Source organism: Thermobia domestica, chromosome 2 (assembly GCF_964235325.1).
Source record: "Thermobia domestica chromosome 2, izTheDome1.hap1.1, whole genome shotgun sequence".
Classification (NCBI taxonomy): Eukaryota; Metazoa; Arthropoda; class Insecta; order Zygentoma; family Lepismatidae; genus Thermobia; species Thermobia domestica.
The window spans coordinates 145273112-145298270 of NC_137455.1; the positions used below are offsets into that span (position 1 = coordinate 145273112).

A 25159-nucleotide genomic window follows, 5' to 3' on the forward strand; every position below is an offset into this window, starting at 1 on the left:
TGCTATTTAAATGGGCGTTTTCTTGGGATACAAAATCTTATCTTTTAGATAGTTGAAATAGGAAAAAAACTTGAAATTTGGTAAATTGTAGATTTAAGAGGTGCGAGGCCGTAGGCCGAGTAAAGGTGAGGGTCAGGGGGCTAAGCCCCCATCTGTGCCAAATTCAGGAAATGTGATTAAAGAGCAAATGCACAAAATTCACTGTTGATACAAAGGCCGATAGATAAGAAATGCGAGGCCGTAGGGCAAGTAGACTCGGGGGCTTACTACCGCCAAAGGCTAGTCAGCTAATAGCCAAAGGCTAGTCTTTAATAGTAAAAATGTAACGGAATTTAGTGCAGAAATCTAGGCACAATTTCTTATTGCAGTTCGTATGATTTGGTGATCGCACATGCAGTGTAACAGGTCACATAGTCTCGACGCTGAAAAGGATATTAAACTCGAAAGAAACTAAAATATAGTGAAAACTCCGTTATCTAAATTATATTATGTATGTTTATGTATGTAACTATTATTTCTGTTGTATATGATTTTCCCTTAATGCAGGTGGTATTATATCAATTGAAAATTCACGACATTGATTTTTTAAATGGTTAAGGACAAGTTTCCATACAGTATTGTTCTCTTAATAACAGGCTTCATTGTTTTGATACTATAAAATATTGTAGTATAGCTAAAAAAAAAAAAAAAAAAAAATCAAAGTATCCAAAGTATCCACAAAAGAAATAAAAGTTGCAAATTTTCTAGTTTAAGTGGCAAATTTCTAGTTTCGCTTTTTATATTTATTTGAGGACGCTGAATCCAATAGAATTATTTTTAAACACGCGTCCGTGCAGTTTCTAGAAAAGTGATTTCAAATGTGAAATATAAATAAATATCCCAACTTTGAAGTCATTTTTCTCATGATCCCATGGCTGGATATTTAAAAATAGTTCAATTGGATTCGGCATCCTATCATTAGTATTAAAAGCACAATTAAAAATGTACCCAATCGCAGGCACATTTACGATTGGCATCAGCGGTACTTCAAAGATCCCAACTTTGGTTCGTTATTTCATGGATGGATATGTTTGAAGATAATTTCATGGTATTCAGTATCCTCAAATTAGTAAAACAAGGGCAATTAGAAATTTATCCAAGCGTAGACACTTTTTACTAGTGACATGATCGTTAGTTCTTTATTGAAAATATATTCTCACGTGACAAGTAAGATGCGCATAGGCATAATATTTTTTAGCGGTTCTTATCATTCTCACAACAACTGTAAGACTCATGTTTTCGGCATAGTCATGTTTTTCAGTTCTGCAATCGCTTCAGCGCAGTATTTCCCATTACGCAGCATTCCCCCACTTTCATATGTGGTATAAGCAACAAATAGGGTCTACCAACGAAACGACTCATATTTCATAGATCTGTCATGTTGTTTAAACTATTAATACAAAATATCTATTATACCTAGGCCTAATACCTATTAGGTATAATAGACTGCTATTTCCGTCTATTACTCTAGCTGACATGATATGATATGTGATTGCTTAAAATATGAAATTATGTCTGTCTGTCAGTATTTTACAAGTAGTATGCACGTAAATGAGTGTGGTCACCGCCAGGAAAAGATAACAATAGGTGCAGTCTAATAGTTAACAGTGTTTTATTATTTTGCTACATGCACAGTGCACAAATAGATAATTTCTTCCAGAAAAATTAAAACTCAATTGTTATTGGCAACGAACTTAATTAATACTACCATCTATTCGTTTTCTATTTTCTTGAGAACTACGCATCAAACATGTTATTTTGGTCAGCTTAGTTATTTTAAAATTGAAGACTTGATGCTAATTTTAGGCTATTTCTCATTAACCGTACCATGTCCAATTGTTAGTGCCATAATGAAGAGCGTACTGAAATATAAATGAAGTCTTCTAGAGTTTAAATTCCCACGGTTGTGTCCTTTAGGCTAAAGAATACGGATCATTAATGAGTAACAATCATTGTAAAATTACATTTTCTATCCTCTCCGGGAATCGAAACCGGGACCACGTGAACCAAAGGCACACGACGCGCTCGTCACCAAAAACAGGGAGGGCATATTTCAGTGAAAGTTTCAATTCAATAAGTGCAATGGACCTAGTACAACGTCTATTTTTATATTTACAAAGAAATACTTTTTCTCAAAAACTACACTCATGCATATTATTTTGTTAATAAGATATATATATATATATATATATATATATATATATATACACAATGTGTGTGTGGCCCGCGGTAGCGAGTCGTTAACGCTCTTACCTTTGGTACAAGCGGTCCCGGGTTCGATTCCCAGTCGGGACACTCGGTCGACAAAGTGTAAAGGCTTTTTCAGGGCAGCCATCCTGAGTGAGGTTTTTCCTGGGTTTCCCCTCACTCACACCAGGAAATACCGGGATGGTATCTAGCATATAGGTCCCAGCCTTTCTTCCTTCCCTTTCCTCGGATAGTGTGATCGCCGAGGGACATCATCCCTCATACATGATGGGCTAACATGGTCATAGATGCCGAAAGCCCAGAAATCTGAATCCCAACATATATATAACGTTTTTACATTTTTCTTTAAAAATGCTAATAATATTGTAGAATCTGATTGACAGAATTAATGTCTGTTTGCACTGAGGTTATACGAGTGCCTAGGTATTCAGGGCAAATATTTCACCAAGAATCGAACCCTGAACCTTTCACATAGAAAAGAAGCGCATTTGATAACTTCGCGAAAAGGAGTCTCTATTTTGTTTGAGGTAGATGACAAAAAATAATTATATAAAATTTTTATTATTTTATTTTAGTAGCAACAGTGAAATTTTATTAATAATTGTCCTCGGTAAAGTGACATTTCTTTCTTTTAAGATGTTCTCGTTCAAAATAATAATAATAATAATAATAATAATAATAATAATAATAATAATAATAATAATAATAATAATAATAATAATAATAATAATAATAATAATAATAATAATAATAAAATATTTCTAGGAACAGAGGAAAAAATGTAGGTGTTATCTACCTAGCTTTGACTTCACCTGAATATTTCGTGCGAAAGCTCATGTATTATCAACACTAAACATGTAATTCAAAATATGAGTAATATGAGTTTTATTGTCACACTCAACTTCGTATCTATTATATTACGTTATAATTTAGGGGCGAAAAGTTCCTTAAATTGTCCCAAATATGGACAAAGTTTGTTCCACTTCCTCTCCGTTTATGTTTGTAGAGCATGTGTTCATGACGAAACTTACAGTTTACGAACTATGTCAGTACATCAAATTTCCGGATGAAACAAGTACAAAGTAATCGTTATTTCGATTCGCCTTTTTTCTGTTTCGTATCAGCTACTCTTATCAACCACTTCTTACTTCATTCGCGTCCTACTTCGGGAGTTGTGTATGATGAACCCATTTGTCACGGAACATGTATTGAAGAAGTTGCATATAACGTACTAATGTTTTTACCTTCTCATATTGATACTGATCGGAAATAAACATAGCCTCGATATAGGCCATTGTAACACTTTGACAGATAAATGCTCCATGTGTCGATTAATTATTTCGAAAGCGCAAAAAAGGGTTTAGTGATATACTTAGTTGCGAATCAATAAATTAAGTGCGTGGTTATATTTTTATTTTTTATTTTATTTATTTATTTTTTTTTTTACCCCTCTGTATTCTTATCTTAAAACTGTCAAGTTGATGTTCAAATTGAAAAATATGTATTAAAACTTCCTCGTGAGAAAATCAATAGTATCTAAAGATCATTCCAGAGCATGGTAAATTTTAAATAGAGTAATTTTCTTTCGGGTAAGGCTTATTGTTTGTGTAAGCACAAAACACAAACTTTACATAACACTTTATTAGCATTAGCATTACGAAACAACCATAAACATGGCTAGTGGTATTGCCCACGAGACGAGACGAGAAATAAGATTTTCTCATCTCGTCTCGTAGGTGTTTTCTGGAAGTCTCGTGTTGTCTCGATTGTTCAAGAGACTCGAGAAATTTCTTGTTTCACCTCGGAAACCAGAACAAAATTCGTTTCTGGTCTTGTCTCGAATTAAAAAGTGTATTTCTCGTCTCGTGAGCGACACTAGTAACTAAGTTGTGGAAATGCGGATAAGGTGCCTTAGTTCGTACCAACCTTCGCAAAAAGTGTAATGTAACGGGAAAACGTCCGAAAATAAGTTGTAACTCTTGTGTCTATTTATCAAATTAAAGCGCAGATTTTGCGTTGCATTAACGCAAACCGATACGGAATAAGACCCAAGAAGAAGAATATACTTACATGTAACACTTCCCAAGTGTAACACTGATTTTGATAAAATTTGACAGGTAGATACTAAACATTAAACAAATGAATACGTATTTTTTTATTTTCTGCTGTAAAACGGTTTTAGGAAGGCAAATGCCTCCACCCAAAATTTTGAAAGTTGACGCCCGAATGGCAAGAAGAAGTAGACTGAAGTGAACGAAATTTCACACAGATATTGTAGACGTAAAATGAGGAAATATGTGTTTCATATTTTTCTCGGAAAAAAACGGTTGGGTGGGGCACGGATCCCTTCAAACCTTTGATCACTAAACATCAAAAGTGCGAATAAGTATACGTCAGAAGTGCCTAAAGAACGTGAATAATTGCAACAAAACTTTGTGTAGGGACAATGAGCAAACAATAAACAAATATATGTTTTTTATTTTCTGCGGAAAAACAATGTTGGGGCCAAGGCTCCCTCCGAAAACAGTGAATGGTACCGTTCAAGCGCAGGGAGGAGTGAACCGAAACGAATGAAATTGTTTACAGATGTTATATATCGTCGCATGAGAACCAGAGGAACGTAACTTCATTTTCGTAAGTTTACAGGCGAGAGGACAAAAATATTGTTTTCTTAGAAAGATTTGTTTTTAATAAGATTATAACTGAGCTACATTACAACAGATAATCAACAAGAAGAAGATTTACACCGAGTGGGGCTTTCAAAATTACGTCCAAACATGAAGAAAACGACAACCGCATTTTTGGAGTTACTTCCTCTGGTTCTCATGCGACGATATGTAAAATACGGCAATTCGTGCTTCCCAAGTGTCTCCATCCGATTTGCTTTGTTTGGCACATTAACAGTAAACAGAAAATAAATCGATACGTTTTTGCTTATGTGGAAAAAACACTGTAATGGAATAACCCTCCCTGAAATATTATAAAATACGCTATAGGTAGGAAACGGCTAGTGTATAAATAGTGAAAATCAGTCAATGCATAGATGGTTGAAAGTAGGAATACTTGTTAGTTTGCGTCCCTGGCTGTTTGGAGAGGCAAATAACTCTTCATTTTATGTCTACAATATCTGTGCACAATTTCATTCAATTCGGTCCTCTTCTTCTTGCCTTTCGGGCGTCAACTTTCAAAATTTTGGGTGGGAGCTTTTGCCCCTTAAAACCGTTCTTCTGCAGAAAATAAAAAAAAAACACGTAATCGTTTATTTTGTGCAGTATCTACCTGTCAAATTTTATCAAAATCAAAGTGTTAGACTTGCAAAGTGTTACATGTTAGTTAACCTAGTGGTACTAAAAAGTGGACAAGCGTCAGCGAAATTTAGGGCAAGAAGGGCAATAATGTAGTTAAAATTAGGAAAGTGAAATTTAAAATATAATATAAGAAGAAATTAACTTGTAAGGTGTTTGATAGAAGTTATGGTAGAAAGTAAAATTAGAGCAATTTTTACGTGTAAAAAAAATAGTTCAGCTAAATATAGAATCCATAGGACCGTGTAAATTTACGGCAAGTGTACCTGTCTGCGATAATAGAATATAGATCATGATGATAATTATAGTAGCATTACATATGTATTATTCACACTGTAAGATGGTTTTCAAATAAAAAATGAAATGAAACTTAAACGTCCCACCATGGCCTCGCGTAGCATAGTCGCTAACGCTTTCGCCTTCGTTGCGAACGATCCCCGGTTCAATTCCCGGTGAGGACACTCGGTCGAAAAGTGTAAAAACTTTTTCAGGCCAACCATCCTGGATTTTAATCATTTACACCAGGCAAATGCCGGGGTGGTACCTAACTTATAGGTCCCAGGCCGCTTCCTTCCTTCCCTTTCCCCGGATAGTGTGCTCGCCGAGGACGTCATCCCTCATACGTGACGGGCTAAATAACCATAGATGCCGAAACCCCAAAAATCTACATCCTAAATCCTTCAACGTCCCACCGTTTGCCTTGTAGACTCAAGGGAAACACGGATGATTAATTGAAGTGCAATAATATAGAAAGAATTGTCGGAATAATAATGGGAAAGGAAACGGGAAAACATGAAGAAAAACTACGAACAGGATGCTAAGTCAGGCTCCACAACGTCAGGATTCCCAATAACATTCGGTTTTGAGTTCTGGGGCAGTGTTAAATGCATCAAGGTTCTTAACATTTATTGAAATGTTAATTGAATAAGGGAAACTAAATGAAAAGTGTTGGAAAATTGGTATATAAACCACGGTTCAGAAATCTGTGGGTACTGTTATGACTTCAGAATGGTTATGATCTCAGATTTCTGCGTTATATTTAAAAAAAAAAAAAAAATAAGAACTATTTAATTCGTTTAGTAGGTTTTTGTAAGTAATAAGTGACTAATTAAAAAGTCTTATTGGTTGTTTTTAATTAGTTTATTTGACCAATAAATAGGCCAAGTAATTGAGACTCTTAAGCTACTACAGCCACATACTTGTCAAAAGATTAAAAAAAAAAGATAAAAACAAAAAGTAAAAAGTAAAAACCTTATATATATGGCTTTTTAAATTTCCTGAAGAGCTCATAGAGCTTAGTGTCCAAAAGCTTAAAAACCAAAAAAGCTTAAAACGGTGTAGCTTTTTTTTTAACTCTAGTTTGGTTAATTGGATTTTGCGTTCCATTTACCATCGAAGTTATGTCAATGATGGCACCTCGTGGGATTTTTTGGCAATGATTTCTCGGAATGTGATAAAGGGAATTTTCGTAAAAATTGGCAGGATTTATGAGATTTTTCATACATTTGTTCCATTGACACCAGGAAAATTGTCTATGGACAAAGAGTAGACAAACGAGTCTGCAATAAACTTGAAATCAATGCTAACTGTAAAATTTTATTATAAAATGCATGTTAGTGTTATAATGATTTATGCAGTGACTTTGCAAATTTCAAAGATCAAGTGTCAAGAAACGTTGATTGTAGTTTGATATTTAAAAATGAGAGAAACGAAAGAAACACAGAATTAACGGAAGAAAATAAAACGAAAAGAGCCCAACTTCAAAATAGTTCCAAAAGGTATGACTGAAGAATGAAGCTTATCTATTGCTTTACTACTAACAGTAGAAGATTATGACACAGAAGCTTGGTAGAAATACTAAACTCACAAGAAAATGTACTTATTTTCATCAACATATTCAACCATCTCTTTCAATTAAGAAAAGTACTTGTTCATAACTTGTTTGATATACGCAGACGATCAGAACTTGTGATTAATTCATTTGAAGTATATATTGAAGAAAATGACTATATACATTAATTTTATTATTCGTGTTTTCTACGTTTAGAAAATTTTATTACTAGTATAGTGTGGGAAATTCAAGAGCAAAATGGGAAGTTTTACTTCTCGAGATGGGATTTTATAACGTTTCAGGTTGGCATCACTGGGTTATGTGAGATTTGAATCTAATAGCTTAACATGGATCCTAACCACAAGAACTCCCGCCTGAAATTAAATCAAGCTTGTTATTCAGTGTGAAATACATACTTATTCATAGGTAGTTGTACCTCTTGGGGTGTTAGATAAAACCAGAAAATCTAAAAAAAATTTTAAAAAATGACAAAGTTTAGTAGTTGATACAATTTTATCTTAAAAAATGTAATTTTTTTAGACGATAGTTTCCGACAGAATGACCATTGTTGACTTATATTTAGGGGCCGCTGTGGCTCAGTGGTAGAGCGTTCACCTCTGTGGATGGGGTCCCGGGTTCAAACCCTGCTCCAGCCAAGTGAACTTTGTGGTGGACAAACACCGTGTGCGTGAGTTTCCTCGGGGTTCTACCGTTTCCTCCCACTTTCTTCATTCCACCATTTCATTCATTTCTCATCATCACCGTCTCCTTTAACTTAGCCGGCTTAACGTGGGACGTAAAACTCACAGATTTAATTTCATTTCATTTGACTTACATTTGAGAAATATTGGGTTATCAACCACATTTCGCTTCTAAACGATTTCTTTACTTGCTTCGCAGTTGTGCAAGAGAACTATATTTACAGTATTTTCAAATGTGACTTGAAAAGTTGAATATATATATATCCCCTTAGGAGGTATAGGACAGTGATGCCAACCCGAAACGTTATAAAATCCCATCTCGAGAGACAGAAATTCCCATTTTGCTCTTGAATTACCCCGTTATACTAAATAACAAAAGTTTCTAAACTTAGAAAACATAAACAGTAAAATTAGTCAAAATTTTCTAAACTTAGAAAACATGAACATGAAATTAGTGTATATCAGTCATTTTCTTAAAAATATGAATGAATTATTTAGAACTTCTGATCGTCTACATTTATCAAACAGTTTATAAACAATTATTTTTCTTAACTGAAAGAGATAATTGAAATGCTGATAAAAATAAGTACATTTTATGTGACTTTAGTATTTTCACCACTCTTTTGTGCCATAATTTTCTACTGAATGTAATAAAAGCCAGAGAAACATTATTCTTCAGTCATTCGAATGAAACGATTTTGAAGTTGGACGTTTCTTGTTTTATTTTCTTCCGTTAATACTGCTCTTTCTATTATTTGTTTTTTAAAAAAGAGTACAATGAATTGCATTTTATAGTAACAAAATTTGACAATTAGCAGTCATTGATTTCAAGTTTATTGAAGAGTCATTTGTCTACTCCTCACCTATTGACCAAAAGTATATCAATTACTACCTAACCTTGGATTACCTGAAATCTGCTCTACAACCTTTGAACAAAATAGAGAGTAATAACACACAGTATGCGATATTTTAATACTAATTAAGAAAAATAGCTTCAGTAGATTTTGCAAGCAATTTTTGAATATGATTGGCTGAATCTTTTGTTTCCTAATTCATTTTCTATAATGAAACAAGAAATAATAACAGCAATGTTTATGGGACATACCTAACAAGGAAGATCCGCATTACCTTTTATTAAAAAAAAAATACTATCATAAATAATTTTTGAAAATAAACTAACAATGTTTGATGTCTTCGATACAAAATACGAAATAATATCATATTTATGTTTTCTACGTTAATAATAGAAAATTCCGATAAGTATTAACAGAGTTAATATGCTGGAAACTAATGAATATGCCTGACTTTCAAGATCCGTGTCATTGTTATGCATACTTTATAACACGTAAGCACAAAGAATTGTCTCCATTTAACTACCGATGCTGCTGATAAATATGCTAAACGAATAATGTCAGTGTTATTTACGTATGTAAATACGGAAGTTGGAAATATGGGTAAAGAATAAATTATACTCTTGTTAACGAACAGGTGGCATAATCTTGTGCAGTTTCAAACAGTGACGACATTAGATGGAGCGAAAGTGGGGGGTGGCCCCCATTAGCATTGTCCAACCCCTTGACATTTCCCCAGACATTTTGTATTATAAGGTAGGTCATGTAGTATAAAACTATTAGATTCTGGGCCAGTAGTTGAACACCCTTCTTATGTCTTAATTCTGTTAAGCAAATTTATGTGTAGATGTGAAATCAAAAAATACTCGATAATGACACAAAAAAGTTTCATTTAAAAAAGTTTTATTATATTTCCTACTGTGCTTGAGATCTTCTACGCCAATAATTGAAATTATCTCGAGCTCTGTTCTGCTGAGACTAGACCTAACAAAAAGATAATTTTTAAAAAAAATCCTTAAATATCCCTTTAGAAAATCACAGGTTTGCTGTTAACGAACCGTTATTTAACATGTTTTTGAAAAATAAATGTGTGTGCTGTCAAATTTCATGGTTTTCTTGGGAGTGTATTCATATATGTATACTGAATATTTGTGAAATTTCTTTGAAGTAATGTATTTAATTTACCTATTAAATAGGGACAAAAATGTTAATTCATATTACGCAAGACGTTCTGGAGTTACTCTTGAACTTTTTTCTTTCTTTTTCTTACGCAATAAAACTTTTCTTAAATTCAATACACGAGGGAGGCAAAATCAAGAAAATTACTGTTGAATAAAAATATCCAGAATGTGTGATTCTAATCTCGAAATTATTTGACCTTCAACTTGCAGGTTGTGAACCAAAGATCTTTGTTTCTCAACTTGCGATGATTCGTTTCCGGCGTTTTTCTGTGCACGCATACGTGTCAACTATTGGGCGTCCTCTTTGAGTCACTGAAAATCGATCGAAGGGAATGAGTGCGTGCATGTTCCTATAAGTTACCATGGAATTTTGCCCTTGAAAACTCTGCAAGATTCACGTCATTATATTGCTGATTGATTATTTTATTTTTATTTTGCTCTTTCTTTATTGGTTCGTGTATTGTTTTCATTGCTTCTTGGTTCGTACATGTTGATTGTTTTTTAATAAATATTTGTAACAGTGGTGATTCTAGCAACTAGAGTAAACTTTCTCAAGATGAATTGTGACTTAGTTCTCTTAGCCATTCCTGTCTCTACAAAGTGGTCAATACACAGTTTGTTTGGTCGATAAAAATAGGGAGAGAAGACTTCAGCATGCCACAAGTAGTTGTAATAAAAAAAATGAAGACTTAACGCCCTGCGTATCTTTTTTAACATTCATTTATAACCAGCAATGGCAGAAATAACATTTCACAGGCTTCACAACGCGAACACCTCGAATCAAAAGAGGTCCAATAAATCCACAGTGTTATATTATCATAAATACACAAATACACACAAAACTCGTGTGTGATACATGCGTGATTGTTAACTGAATTCATGTCCAATCAGTGAGGGCAATTGGGAAACCTCAGAGAACAGTAAAGACTATATTACACTGAAAATAGAATAATTTTTCTTTTTCGTTATGAAAGTTATAGTGGAATATTTTGTTTTAAATGGGTAAATTCACCTCTTTTTCTTGTCTCATTTCAACCCTAAGTTTTGTGGATTGTGGTCTTGAAAAACATACACTATATTAAATTATAAAATTTGTTAAACGGAAATATCATGGAACATATTTTGTCCAGTTAGATTGACTCTCTCATTTTCGCCTGATTTTCAACTAAACAGTGAAGGTAATTGGAATTAAAAAATGAAATTGGCATTCGAGGGATTCACCCCTCATTCTTGACAAAATTTAATTCTATCGATTAAAGATGATTAGGAAGCCTGAAAGGAAATAAATGTATATAAATCTAATATACGAAAATTACTCTGAAAAATACTTCTTAAAATCAGAAGAGGAGTAAAACTCTTTCATTCCTGACAGCTTTCACTTCTCAGTGGAGATGATTGGGAAACAAAGAAAATATACGCCATTTGCATCCAAATTGAATAATTTTGGAGAAAAGATACCGGGAAAAAATAACATTTTATCACATTTAAATAAGAAAACTTCAAAATTATAGAACCCTAACTAATTTTACCCGCTTATTCTTGATCGGTTTAAATCGCAACCACAATACAGTAATGGTTGGGGAGCCTTAAGAAAATATACGTATCAAAATCAATGATTTCTTTTACATAATAGATAATAGTGAAAGATGTTATAAAGCACAAATTATCACACGTACATGCATTTATGTAATCTTGCAACATAAAGTGGATTTTATCTTCTTATTTCAACATACTTATCCAAACAACATACTTATTTCGAAAGATTGGAGAAAGACACACTCCAAGTTTAATTAAAAGTGAATACATTTTCCGAGAGTTAAAGTGGAACTGATGAAGAGACACAGCTTTTTAAGGTTGACTTGTCTCAAAAGCATTGAAGCATTTACCGTAATCCAACACTAGTCAAATTAACTCATTTACGAGAACAGCTTCTAAAATCTAAATTTTATATTACCAAGAAGGAAGGGGAGACATGTGTACAAACTTTGGTTATGTATTTTAGTGCGTTTTTACATATCATTACACTGGCGACACACTTCTTCCAGCGACGGATTAATTTACGGATACCCTGATTACTAAAGACACCATATGAGATGTTGAAGAAACGTTCTACCTCAGAAATCACATATTCATCATCCCAGAAACTCTACTACTTCAATTGAGGAGAGACACGGGGTGCCAGTTCGAAGGAGTATGACAGATGACTCAGAACTTCATATCACAAAGAACTAGCAAGACGGCGATTCATTGTCTGCTGGAATCCGAACCCATTTCTTACCATTCCAGGACTCTTCTTTTTGGTAACACTCTGTAACATAGTAGGTTTCGATAATACTGGTGATAGTTGGACCTTTCTGGACATAATCAGTGATATTAACATCGTGGAAGACAGAAAACATTGATCATTGCCTTCAGTTATGACTGGTGTTGTACTTTTTTCTTTCTTTCTTTGAAGAGTAGGAAAGATGTGTACTTCTATTATTTACTCATTGCTTTCGTTTCTAGGTCTTAGTGGTAGACCCAGTATTAACCCATGGTGATCAGCCATCCAAAGAAAACGTCCGTAGCAGCCTGCCACTTCAATATTTTCCGAAAACTGTCACCGCTCTGGCATTTTTGCCAGGATGTGAGGGGGACATGTTTGTCATATGCAAATTACAAGATTAAGTCACAAGTCTTGCAATATTCTGATACACAATATACCTGTATTTATTACAGTACAATAAAAGCAGGTTAACATTCAAAGTATAGTCCCTCGCCACCTTCCTCCTACTAGTAGTTCCTCGATTTCACGTTGATAAGGCCTTGTCCTTAAGAGGCAAAGAAATCAGTCACGGTACTTGCCATCTCCTACTGTTTGGTGAATTATCGTGATTTCAGGAAGTGCGACATGGACCGAAACAGGGAATCATCCGAAGGAGTACGATCAAGACTATATGCCAGGTCAGTTTGATGCCATCAACTTGCTGATTTTTTTCTTTCTTTAGTGCAATACTTTGACTCACATAGATACATACAAGATAGAAATAAAATTATAGATTTAGTGAGAAGCGAGAGAGAAAGGTGAGAATCTTTTTTGTTATATGTTGTCCATGTGTCTTATACGTTGTCCATGTGTATGACTATGTTTCGTCGTCTTCGCGTCGCATCAGGTGGCCGGTCATTGGGTCTGGGGAGTCATGGAACTGAATGCTTCCGGGTCTTCCGTGGAAGTTCCTCATCTGCTCTATTGCTGAAACGGGCCAATGACTGATGGTGGCCTTTCGCATGTCTATTTGGTAGTAATATGGCGGCCTGCGAGCACTGGGTCCTCCACTTGCTCGATAATGTTTGGTTCGTTATTGAGTGTTGGATCACTATTTCTCGATTCATCTCCGATGCTTGTTTCTCCAGATTCAGTGTCTCACCTTTACCATTCTTACATTGTCTTCATATACCTCAACTGTTTCAGCATGAAAATCTTCAGTGTTTCTTCCCTTCAAATGTAGGAAAAGAATCACCACACAAAGCTCATCTTTCTACAAGTTTGGTACTATACAATCTTGAATTGGTCCTAGTAGCTCGTCTAACAGTAGGCCTAATATGCGAATGATTTTTCACCATATATGAAAATCTGAAGGAAAAAGAAGAAAATAAACGGATTAATAAAGTTTAGTCTACTCCTTTTCAATGATAACATATTCCATCTTTATCTTTACATTATTGACTTTGATTTTGAAAATATTGTAATGTGGCGCTCACGTCAATAACTCACGTCAGGAACAAACTGAACCCAACTAGGCATATCTCAGTGTGTTGTCAGAAATCTAAAGGGCTAAAACTTATACTTAGGTGAAAAGGTAGAACTAAGAGAAGAAACAAAAAGGGAAAATAATAGATTTTAAGATAGTAGAAAGAATCTGATTGAAAGAAATTAGTGCTTTTCTAGGTAAAAGACAAACGATCTGTGGTTACGTCCGCCAGCTCAGTAAACACAGGCCTATGCCCCATTTTAGTTAAAAATCTTATACATAAAGATAGTACTTACATCTGTTTTTCTCTTTAAAATGCTGAATCCAGGGTTTATGGTCTGATAGTCACTGGTGCTGCAGAAGAATGTAATTGGCGCGCGTCATTCTTTCCTCCCTCCTCATGGATTTGGTGACCCCTCTGTCGGATAGAACTCATGGTAAAGATCGAGGAATCCTGATTAATTCTCATTCTAAGTTTATATAGTGAATTTGAGGGACATACAAGCGTTCTCATGAGACAGCTTATTGGAAAGAATCAATAACGATGTATGAGAGCGATCGATGGACAGAGGTTCTGTGAGATGGAATTATGTTTAAATATTTCAAAAGAAAATGTATGTGTATGTGTACGTTTGGACATGTCTAGACATGCATGATTTAGCCAAGGTTAATCATTTTAAATTAATGTGTTTTTAGAAAATTAATGTGTCTTTTGACATTGCTACAAATTATTTTTACAAGATTGATGCATAATAAAACTCCACCATATACATACCGTCGTTGGCTTTTGCAATACTTTTAGCAAATTCTTTAGAGACTTGAAGAGCTCAATGTAAACTAATCGATTAATTTATCATTGATAAATCTGTTGAATATTGTACTGCTTTACTGTAATATTTTTTTTAATGGTTAAAAGTTTCCTTAAAAAAAATAGTCTGTTTTCTGTTACAACTCTATCTGAAGCATTTCTATTTCTTAGACATCGGATTATTTCTTGTTCCCAAAAAGGAGAAGACAGATACCAACTATAACTGACGCAAAGTTGCCGAGGACAAATGTATACGTACGTTTGATTACTTGTTGTAATAACATCCTTGTTACAAATTTACTAGTTTTCGTTATTATTATTATTTTCGTATTATCTCCTACATACATACATACATCAAAAGAGGCGCCTAGTATCAAAATCCGTCACATCCATTTCGCTTAGTTTCGAGTAATCTCGCAAAACGTGCAGTGAAGCTCCATATACACGTGTACAAATTCCCATATTTGAACTTGTTTTTTAGTATGAAATATTAAGGTTTTAAACAAAATTCTGTTTTCATGGAATTCCTTTAGATCAAACATATAACAAGCGATATGTAACTCAATTTCGGTAAAAATGGTTTTGTCGGCTCTTGATACTAGGCGCCCGAAATATCAAGTGCTATTGTTTGTTTTCATGATGCAAAAATGCAAAAGTATTGTTTGAAAATTATGATTTTCCGGTTTTGTTGTCAAAACAAACAACGCGAACTCCACAAAATGATATGACTAGATACGTAAACAACTCTGTATCTAACATCAAAACAAGGCATTCAAAATGTCTAATTTTAAATATATTCAAACTTGTCGAGAATTTCTGTCGTTTTTCAGATCTATCTATTTTATGGCACTTGTTAAATATAGATTTATTCGGATTCTTGGGGTGGGGAATGTGTAAAATTTGCGTTTTATTTGCAGTCGGTTTAACTTCCACATATCATCACACAACTATCATTGGCCACGGTGATGAGATTAGATTTTCACACACATTGATGATGTCAGCTGGTAGCCTGGAAGGGAAATTCACCGGGGTGAAACCTTCTGAAATAATCACTGTTTAATACCCTATTATGAATTTGCTTTTAAGAAATTGAATTTTGTTCACTGAGGGGGAAAAAAGTATATCATCACGCTTCACTTGGAATAAGCTTGACGATTGTTAAAATCTGTAACTTAAAAAAAAAAAAAAAAGGTCTAGCTCATTTTGTAGTTTTTTCTTAGGATGCCGTATTAATGAAATCTATTTTCTATTATTCTAGAAATGGCAGAGAGAGAATGCTAAACTTCCCTCTGCGCTGCAGAGACCTCTACCTGCCAAACCAGAGAAACCAATGACTGTAGAAGAATGGAATGAGTTCGCTTGGAAGGCTTCTCAGGTAAGTTTATTTTAGTTTATTTTATGTGAGAAGTATAGAAACATTAATGTTACATCACCGTCGGAATCAAACTGATGCTCTTAACTCGAATATGAAAAAATGAAATGAAATCTTTGAGGTTTACGTCCCACGGTTATGCCGGTTAGGAAAGGAGACGGTGATGATGAGTAATGAATGGAAATAGTGGAATGAAGAGAGTGGGAGAAATCGGGAGAACCCCGAGAAAACCCACGCACACGGTGTTTGTCCACCACAAGGTTTACTTGGCGGGGGCTGGGATCGAACCTGGGATCCCAAACACTAACTCGAATATGTTCATAACAATATTACGTTTGTTACTAATATTATTACAACCAAACAAGACAAAATTCTGCCTTATTTTCTACTAATAATACATTTATTACAACTTAATATCTAACTTTTTTAACTTTTACTATACTGATAAAATAAATTGAACGCTAAAGAATAGCTTAATATTGAAATTACTGAATTTGCCGGTACAATGCAGGGGTGGATAGTGAGCCCAAAAATATAAACGAATTAATGACTGATATTATGAACATAATTGGAACTACCATCTTTTGAGTCACAATTTAGTATTAAAAGTACTTATTTAAAAATGAGAAAAATTCTGGATTTGGCTCAGACTAGACGAAGTTCAACTATGAGAAGACATGCCTGTAAAGTCTTCAAAAATAAATCTTTCAAATAATTATACAGGAAAATTGAATATTCATTTCTGAGCAAGCTTGTATCTTCCTCTGAGTTGAACATAGTCGAAACCAGATTGAGAATGTCGTTTCACAAGTACTAGAGAGATATCACATCTACGGGTAAGCTTTTTTTGCTCTGAACTTGCAGCGATAAAATTACAGGTATGAGCTCTCACAAGCAGCCACTGTAAAAAGAAAATTTAATAGGTGTAATTAGAATTTCATTCATAAAGACTATCCAGAAAATTTTCGCCCTTATAGATTTCCTTTGTTTTCACGTTTAATTACTGCAACCTGATAAAAGGTACTATTACAAAGAAATAAACTAGTGTTCGGACATTTTTTAAAAAAACTACTTTTGGTCATTGTAGAACATATCCAAAAATTTCTTTAAGTTCTATTCAGTGAGCCAAAAATGTCTGGAATGCATTCCAACAGTGGTTAATAGGAACTGCTCTAAGAATGTTCAAAATGTATCTGATTTCCTGGTGTTCTAATGAATCTGCAAAAGCAAGTTGTAAATCTGTAAATGATAATGTGTAAAGTGTGCTAATACTATTTAACAGTCGTTTCTGTGTCCGTATACTCATTCGACATATCAGAAGTTCAGATACACTGAGCACTCTTAGAGAAGTTTCTTTTAACCACTGTTAGGAGGTATTCTAGACAGTTTTTGTTCACTTAGAGAGCACTTGAGACTTTTGGATATGTTATATGCAACGACCAAAAGTCGTTACTTTAAAGAAATGTCCAAACACTGCTTAATTTTTTTTTCAGCTACGATAAACTCGAAAAAACTAACATTTTTTCTTTAGTAATTAATTATAGTTGCTTCCAAAATTTGACAAACGTGGTAGCTTTTCGAAATTCCTCTCCTCAGTTAAATAGCAAATGAAACAACCTTACATTAGAGCTATATTTATATAAATTTGTTTATAGTAAAGACAACATTTCGTAAGGTAGTTTTTAAATTAATTTTATCGAACAGGAAGCTGGAAACATATTTTCCGCTTGAAGTTGCTATATAAGTGGAGTGCCAAATTGTTAACGAGCGTGCTTTTAGTGTGTGTAATATCGGATCAGATTCCCGATTAATTTTCAGAGTTCATTCTGAACATATCTTGCCTGTTTTAGGTCTTCGTTGTCGTATCCCCAGGGGATTGTGATAGTCCGTAACGCATGATAACAAGCTTGTAGTGTAGTAAAAAGTATAGAGTAAATATTTATTGAATTTTAATATTTCAGGCTGTGCATTCATTCGCTGTATGATTTCCAAAATGAATTATATCATGATAGAAACTTACTTTCACCGTAAATGTGAACTGCACTTTCTTCTTTTTTGTTTTTTCTTTCTTTAATCAATCCACAAAACTAAGAGATTCCGCTCCCCAAGAACCTCTATCTATCTAGGCTATCGGGTATTGAATGGTGGGAATTGCAATGTACTTTGGCAAAAGGTCTAGTTTAAGAACTTTACTGGCGTCACTTTGTTCTTTATTTTTAACCGAACACAATATTAGTTAAACCTATTTTTAAATCAGTATTGGGTATCGATTTTTGAATAAGTTCTAACATTCTTTACAAAATAACAGTGACCTTAATAAACTTTTGAGAACAGTAAATAAACTTAACAGTGTCATGGTAAAACTAACGGATCGATTTCTCTACCTAGAGATACATCTGAATACAAATTATACTCTGGTGTTCCTTTAGCCTTAAAGTGATCAATCATTTATGTTCCTAATACTTTTTTGTGTGACATAAATTAAAATAGAATGGGAAGCTTTTCCTTTTAGTTATGGTCTTCTTATCCTTATGGATTGACTGTAGTCTAGGGGCACTAGACGGGAAACTTTGATAAGGGAGACAAACATTTTGTCCCTTTTAATTGCTTATTAAATTTAACAACGTGTACGGTATAGGTGTGCTAGCTTCTGATTATTTTTTCAAACCCACTCCAAGTAAAGTTAATTTTTCAAGAAGTAATCACACATTTTCAGTTGTGAAGCTTTAGAAATGTAAGAAATTGAAACCTGAATGACGCTTTTCCAAGATAGTTATTCATGTCACACAGTACACTTTATTATTTTTGTCTTAAAAGTCACGCAATCTTTTAGTTTTGAAGCATATAACTCAGGAAGCTACATGGGATGTAAAGAACTCTTTATACGGAAATTTAGAAATTTATACGTATGTACGTTGTATATACATACGTATGTTGAAAATAATATGCAACATGAACAAATTAATTATCGTTCATCATTTAATAACAAGTTTTTAAAAAAAATGTCACTGGAGTTGGAAAGTAAATGTTTTGTAAAGTGAATACATTTTTTTTATATATACACAAAACACACTTATGACTGAATCAATATATCGTAATACCAGTATAACTCAGGAAGTGCACATCACATGATTGTCCATAGACTATAGAAAAAAAAACTTTCTACATTATCTTTTTTAAAATAACAGACAAATTCTGACCAAAGCATATATTAACTAATAAATAATAGCGTTACAGTTTCGGCAAATTAACTTTGCCTTCATCAGACACATTATCTGATAATGTGTCTGATGAAGGCAAAGTTAATTTGCCGAAACTTAGTTAATATATGCTTTGGTCAGAATTTGTCTGTTATTTTATAAAAGAAGTTCCAAAGCTAGAATGATTGGCATTCAGATTATCTTTTTATATCACATTTCGCAGTGTATTATAAACTAACATACTGTATGTAGGTTAATAGAATGGGCAAACTAGCACAGAACACTGAAAATACATTCGTCACTTGTTTGAGTGCCGCGCGAACAATTGAGGGATTGGAGTTCGTTTTAGAGCTAACAAAAAACTTCCTTTAACTCATTTCCACAGACTAGTAGCACATAACTGAGTGACACACGGGAATGGAATGTTTGCTTTTCAACACTATTCATTGCTTGCAACAACCTGCACTATGATATTAACAAGCAAATAATAATTGTATAACTACAAATCTTCAAGAAATCGAAGAAATGTAATACGTTGATTTTGGAAAAGTTTTTTTTTTTAATCGAAAGAACATTCATCACAAATTGATTGGTTAGAAGTTAGCGTTTCTTTCAGCATCGAAGCTATATGAGACTGGACCTACAGTTTAACATGAGATCTGAATCACTTCCTCCGGAAATCGAACTCGGGCCTCCCGCGCCAAAAACGCATACGCTTATTATATAGCCATAAGGGAGTTTTGACATCTAGCATTGTTTCTTGCTTGTATAACGTATTATTTCATGTAGCCGTGATTGTGTCATAGCTCGTAATGCGTCTGCCTACCAACCCAACGATCCGGGTTCGATGCCTGGTAGGAGCGGACTTCTTTCCTCGCACGCTCATTTCAATGTGACACAGGGTTCACCCATTTCTGTAAAAGTGGGGTTAAAGCAGCTGGAACGTACGCAGTGTTAACTACTTTACTTCCTGTATCCTCTCGAAGTCGAGAAAGCAGCGGTGATTTCAGATTTTATCCGGGAGGGGAAAATTTGAATATGCGAGTTGTGAAAGTAGTACTATGAAAGTAATGGTGACAAAGATTGAGCATGATGGCCGATCCTATGGCTTGTCCCGAATAGGGTGTGTCATTTTATTTATTTATTTATTGAACAAATTTCCAGATACAGCATAACTTTGCCATTTTACACAGGGAAATGTTAACAAACGAACAAGAAAACAAGACAAAAACAACATAAAAACAAACAAAAACAAAATAGTGTCAACAAAGAGTGTAAAAGAATATTATTTCGCCAAACCTCGCTTAATTGCTCTTTCAAACACCAGGTAGCTCGAAAAAATGTTTCCATCAGTTTAGATGATTATAACAGTTCGTTAAAAAGAGACCACTCTATAATTGCCAATCTAGGGCGGGCAAGATGGAAGAGAGGGGTATTCCGGGTTATGCGGAAAGGGACATGTAAGGATAGTTCCTGAAGTAATGTTTCCGATCTTAAGTTTCCATTAACTATTTTATGAAGAAATTTCAGGTCCGAGTTATTTTTGCGTATTCCTTGAGTCTGGATATTAAGATGTCACAAGAGTTCCTCCTTAGACAATATTCGAAGTGCGGAAACACGCTCGTGTAGAGTAATACACATAGAATTCAAACAGCATCTAAATTAGGAGCATCGATATGCACCAAACTGCTTTTATTTTTAACTCAAGTGACAGGATCGACGTGGTGGATCCTAGGAAAACTATGAAAATGTGTGTTATCGAAACACTGCATTAAAATCATAACTATTATAATGAAACGCAATGCAGTAAAATGTGGTATTTCGTACAGTTCCAAATTTCACAAGAATGGGTAAATTAGTGTTGTCTGTTTCCGAAAAATTTCCTGTTATTTATTCTTCGCAAAATAATAACAACAACATTAGGGTTGCGTGTTAGTCCATATTGGTTTGAAGCCGGGAACAGAAATCGGAACGAGCCGAATCAAATGTGAACGTTTTAATCCCTCGGGTAGGTATTCGAGATACCAATTTTAGTATTGTTAATACTTCTTATTTCTTATATACCTCTTTCTATTTCTAAATCCAACTTTGAAACCTTAAAATAGCGGAACATAGAAACAAAATCATTCGTACGATTATTATATGCAATCAGGCATGTGGGAGTGACTGCTTGGTACTACATGAACAATACCTTCCTATTTTAGATTTTTGAAGGAGCCTACCACGCATGATAACGTCATGTTTAAAAGTTGCATTTCATTTCTTCTTCATTTTTATTAGTATGATCTTGCATAGGTCATTTTTTGTGCAACAGGAACTAAACTGTGCATTAAATCATCTACATTCCCCCTACGCAGACAGTATCACATGCTTTGCTGCGCAGTTGATGTTATATAATTCACTATATCAGGTTTATCATGGCAAAATTTCTAGTTCTTGTTCACGTTTGACTTGATTTTCTTATAAATAACTGATCCACAGGCTATTAAGATGAAAATACTTATGAAGGTGAGAAATATTTATCCTCAAATGCAATATTCAATCCTATTTTGTAAAGTTTATACTTCTGTCTTGTAAGCTAGTGGAAGTAAAGTGAAATTATATACGTACGTTCCACACCTATGCTCTGTAGCAGAATTATTTGTACTGAAGAGGGCTATGTCTGTAGGTTAAAGGAGATATGATATAATAGCTCTGTACACCGAAAGTAAGCGCTCTACTCCTGAACCACAGTCCACCACTGGAAGTACTTTCAAAGATATTCGAAGCATTTTTGTAAGTAGCAGAATTGTGAGAACTAAAATTTTTGCATTAATTTAGATTAAAAAAAAAAAAAAAAAAAGTTATTTGCGAAAAATTCCAGAATTACGGACTTTAGAATTCCGAAACTGAAATCGCAACTCTGCTGCATCCCTAATCTCAATAGTTAAGAAACATCTCTTTCCGCTAATAAGGAAAAGCCCGAGATTTTTGATGCACGGGGTTCCGAATTCAATTCCCAGTGAGAGAACATTAAATGCATTACGGTAGTTCAGATTCCACCTTAAACTATAGGTTCACGCTTCATATAGCCTTGTGCTGAAAAGTAACGCCAAACTTCAGAAAAAAAATAAGAAAAATAAACATTGGATGCAACATAACTGAACGTTACAATGCAACGTTAACCGGTACTATTGTTTATTCAGTTTGTAAGTAAAATAGAGTAAATTATAGAGAGCATTTTAAGTTAATAATATTTCTATATAGATGTATTTGTACGGTGTTCGATTTTATTAGTTGTAAAGGTGGTGGATGTCATCTATAGACCTACATTTGGAAACCAAAGTTGGCTCAGTTTCTTTAGTCGATTTGAAATATCTTCAACTCGGTTTCCTTGTATTAGAAATTAATATTGAACAAATATTTCGCATGCTGAGAGTTCGGAAAGGGGACATTGACCTCCCAAATATCCTTAAATATTTACAAATCTATCAGAAGTTTTAATCTTTTAAATAATTCTTTCTTTTTCCTTTTTTCTTTCTTTCTTCTTTCTTTTCTTTTTTCTTTTACAATAACCCACAATAATTAGTTTCTGAGATTACTGTTTTTATGATAAAGTTTCTTTCATCTACATTCATACGATATGGATGAAAACAACTGATTGATGAAACACATTGCTTGTATGTAACATTTCTGCAGGTGTTAACCCTCTTTGTTAAGCTTATTCCCATGTTTTTCTTTTTTAATTTTAGTAAATAAATTAAAGAAAATGAAGAATAACAATGCAGAAATAAGCCAGGTAGTATCTACAAAACGCTATTAAATAAACCAGTGATAATCTTGCCAAACCCTTTTTTATACACTTGAGATTTGGGTGCAAAATTACTAGTTCATGTAATAGTGTTTTGTAGATACTATCTGGCTTACTTTCTACATCTTTGATATTCTTCATTATTCATTAAAATAAAAATTAAAAAAAAATGTAGCTGAGCTTAGGGAAGAGCCTAAAAAGTTCTAGTTGAGATGCTTATGGGTGAAAGGCCTTTGGCACACCTAGAACAGCGTTTCCCAACTGGTGTGCCGTGAATGTAGCGCTGGTGTGCCGCGAGGAAATTAACACAAAATTATTAATTCTACAGCAATCAAATTGCAAAACATAAGGAAAAATGTATATTTGTATTTCATATTACTATGAGCCTCTGCTATGAATTTACGATTTTAAGTTTCGTACCATGTTATACTTTTCTGTATATTTTTAATGTTGAAAAAAGTATTTGTTATCATTCTTATGACCATTATTGCTTCTTTATTGTTGCATACTATTTCGTAACTTGAAATTTTAAAATATCATTCAATCCTTTCGACAAAGCAATGTATGCATACAAATTACCTACATTTGTGTTTTAAAAGTAAAAGAAATTTGTTTGTTCGTTCGTTATTTAGTGATCTTCCTTCCTAGTGAAAGGTTGGATACAATTTTCGAAAAAGAAAGCGCATTAAAAAAAACTGAGGCCAATATTTCATTACAATAGTTTCTACTTTTAAATTATAATGAAAAATTAGCATAATGATTTACCACGGGTGAAAACCAGTAATCGAGCTTTCTTCTCTGTGAGAAGGAAATCAGTAATCACAAAAAAATACCACAGTATTTTATATTTACAAATGATAAAATCTATGAGTGTGCCGCGAGAATTCATATTACACCCGTAGTGTGCCGCAAGTTGAAAAAGGTTGGGGAACGCTGACCTAGAAGATAGTAAGACAATCTGAAACAATGCCTTTTGGTACTGGGTTATACTGTCTGCGACTAACTCCTTTAGCCTAACCGGCATAACCGTGGGACGTAAAACTCAAACTGTCTGCGACTAAAGTAAATAGCAATTTTATATAGAATTTAATTAAAAGTATAAAGTAGGCAACCAAACTTACAGCAATGCTCTGCTGCACTTGCATATCCTTCAGGATAAAAATACAGAAAGCCGGGGAAAAATTAGAACAGTCTTTAGCACTGTTGAGTGATTATCTAGTTACCTAATATATCCTTTACTGTAATTTTACTAATAAATATTGAAATGTGCTTTTCTTCTTAGTGTTTGGTTAAACTATAATACGTTGTATACTTAAGTAGAGTTAAGGGTAAAAAAAAAAAAAAAAAGTAAAGACTTGAAGCAGGAAGGAAAAAGAAGAGAGGTGAAAGTTGAATTTGTTCTTTTTGACAGACTAGGATATTCTTATAAATTAAAACCATTAACGTATTAGTCAACAAAAATAAGCACATAAAACAATTTATTCGTTGCACCCAAACATGTTAATTGCACTACTAAAGAACAAACGAAAACCAAACAGATACAAGATACAGGAGGAAAGAGACTACAAAAATGAAAGAAATAAGCTAAAGAAACAGGGAAGAATAAGCAATAATTTTTACATGAGCAATAGCAAACATATATATATAAAATTTTGACATGAGCAATATATATATACAGAGAGAGAGAGAAAAAGTGGAAGCAGGAGATTAAATACAAAAAAGAGAATAAAAAATGAACATTAAATTTGTCGAATACCACGAATAAATTAAGAACTTCTCTTACACTTGCAAGAGATAGTTCGAAGTACTACTTAAGATACACACTTTTCTATTCTATGCTTCTCAGCAGCACTCCACTCTTCAGCTGAAGAGTTCTTTCCTACGAAATAGGATTGAAGATTATCTCAGAAATAGTGACTTAAAAATTTTAGTAGATAACTGGTGTGGTGTGAATCTACGAATCTAGGCTGCTAATATTCTAACATTCATCATGAAAGATAATAAATATATCATATTTTGAAGACGTAGTTAGAGTTTTCTTTTGGAGTGAGCCAACTGTAGGTATGAAAATAACATGATGCGAATTAATGTAAAGTCTATTTCTAAAAATCGAAATCGAAATTGAGGTAATTTTGGGCAAGT

At 33.8% G+C, this 25159-nt stretch overlaps 1 protein-coding gene across 3 annotated transcripts in view; it reads left to right on the top strand.

Moving 5' to 3' along the window:
- The window catches only part of LOC145675978 (uncharacterized), a 157015-nt gene that overhangs the window by 56944 nt on the left and 74912 nt on the right, over positions 1-25159 (top strand). For all 3 annotated transcript variants that reach the window (XM_081746809.1, XM_081746817.1, XM_081746826.1), the window contains exon 2: positions 15914-16030. In XM_081746809.1, coding sequence (XP_081602935.1) covers positions 15914-16030 — 117 coding nt within the window. The remainder of the gene's footprint in view (positions 1-15913; positions 16031-25159) is intronic.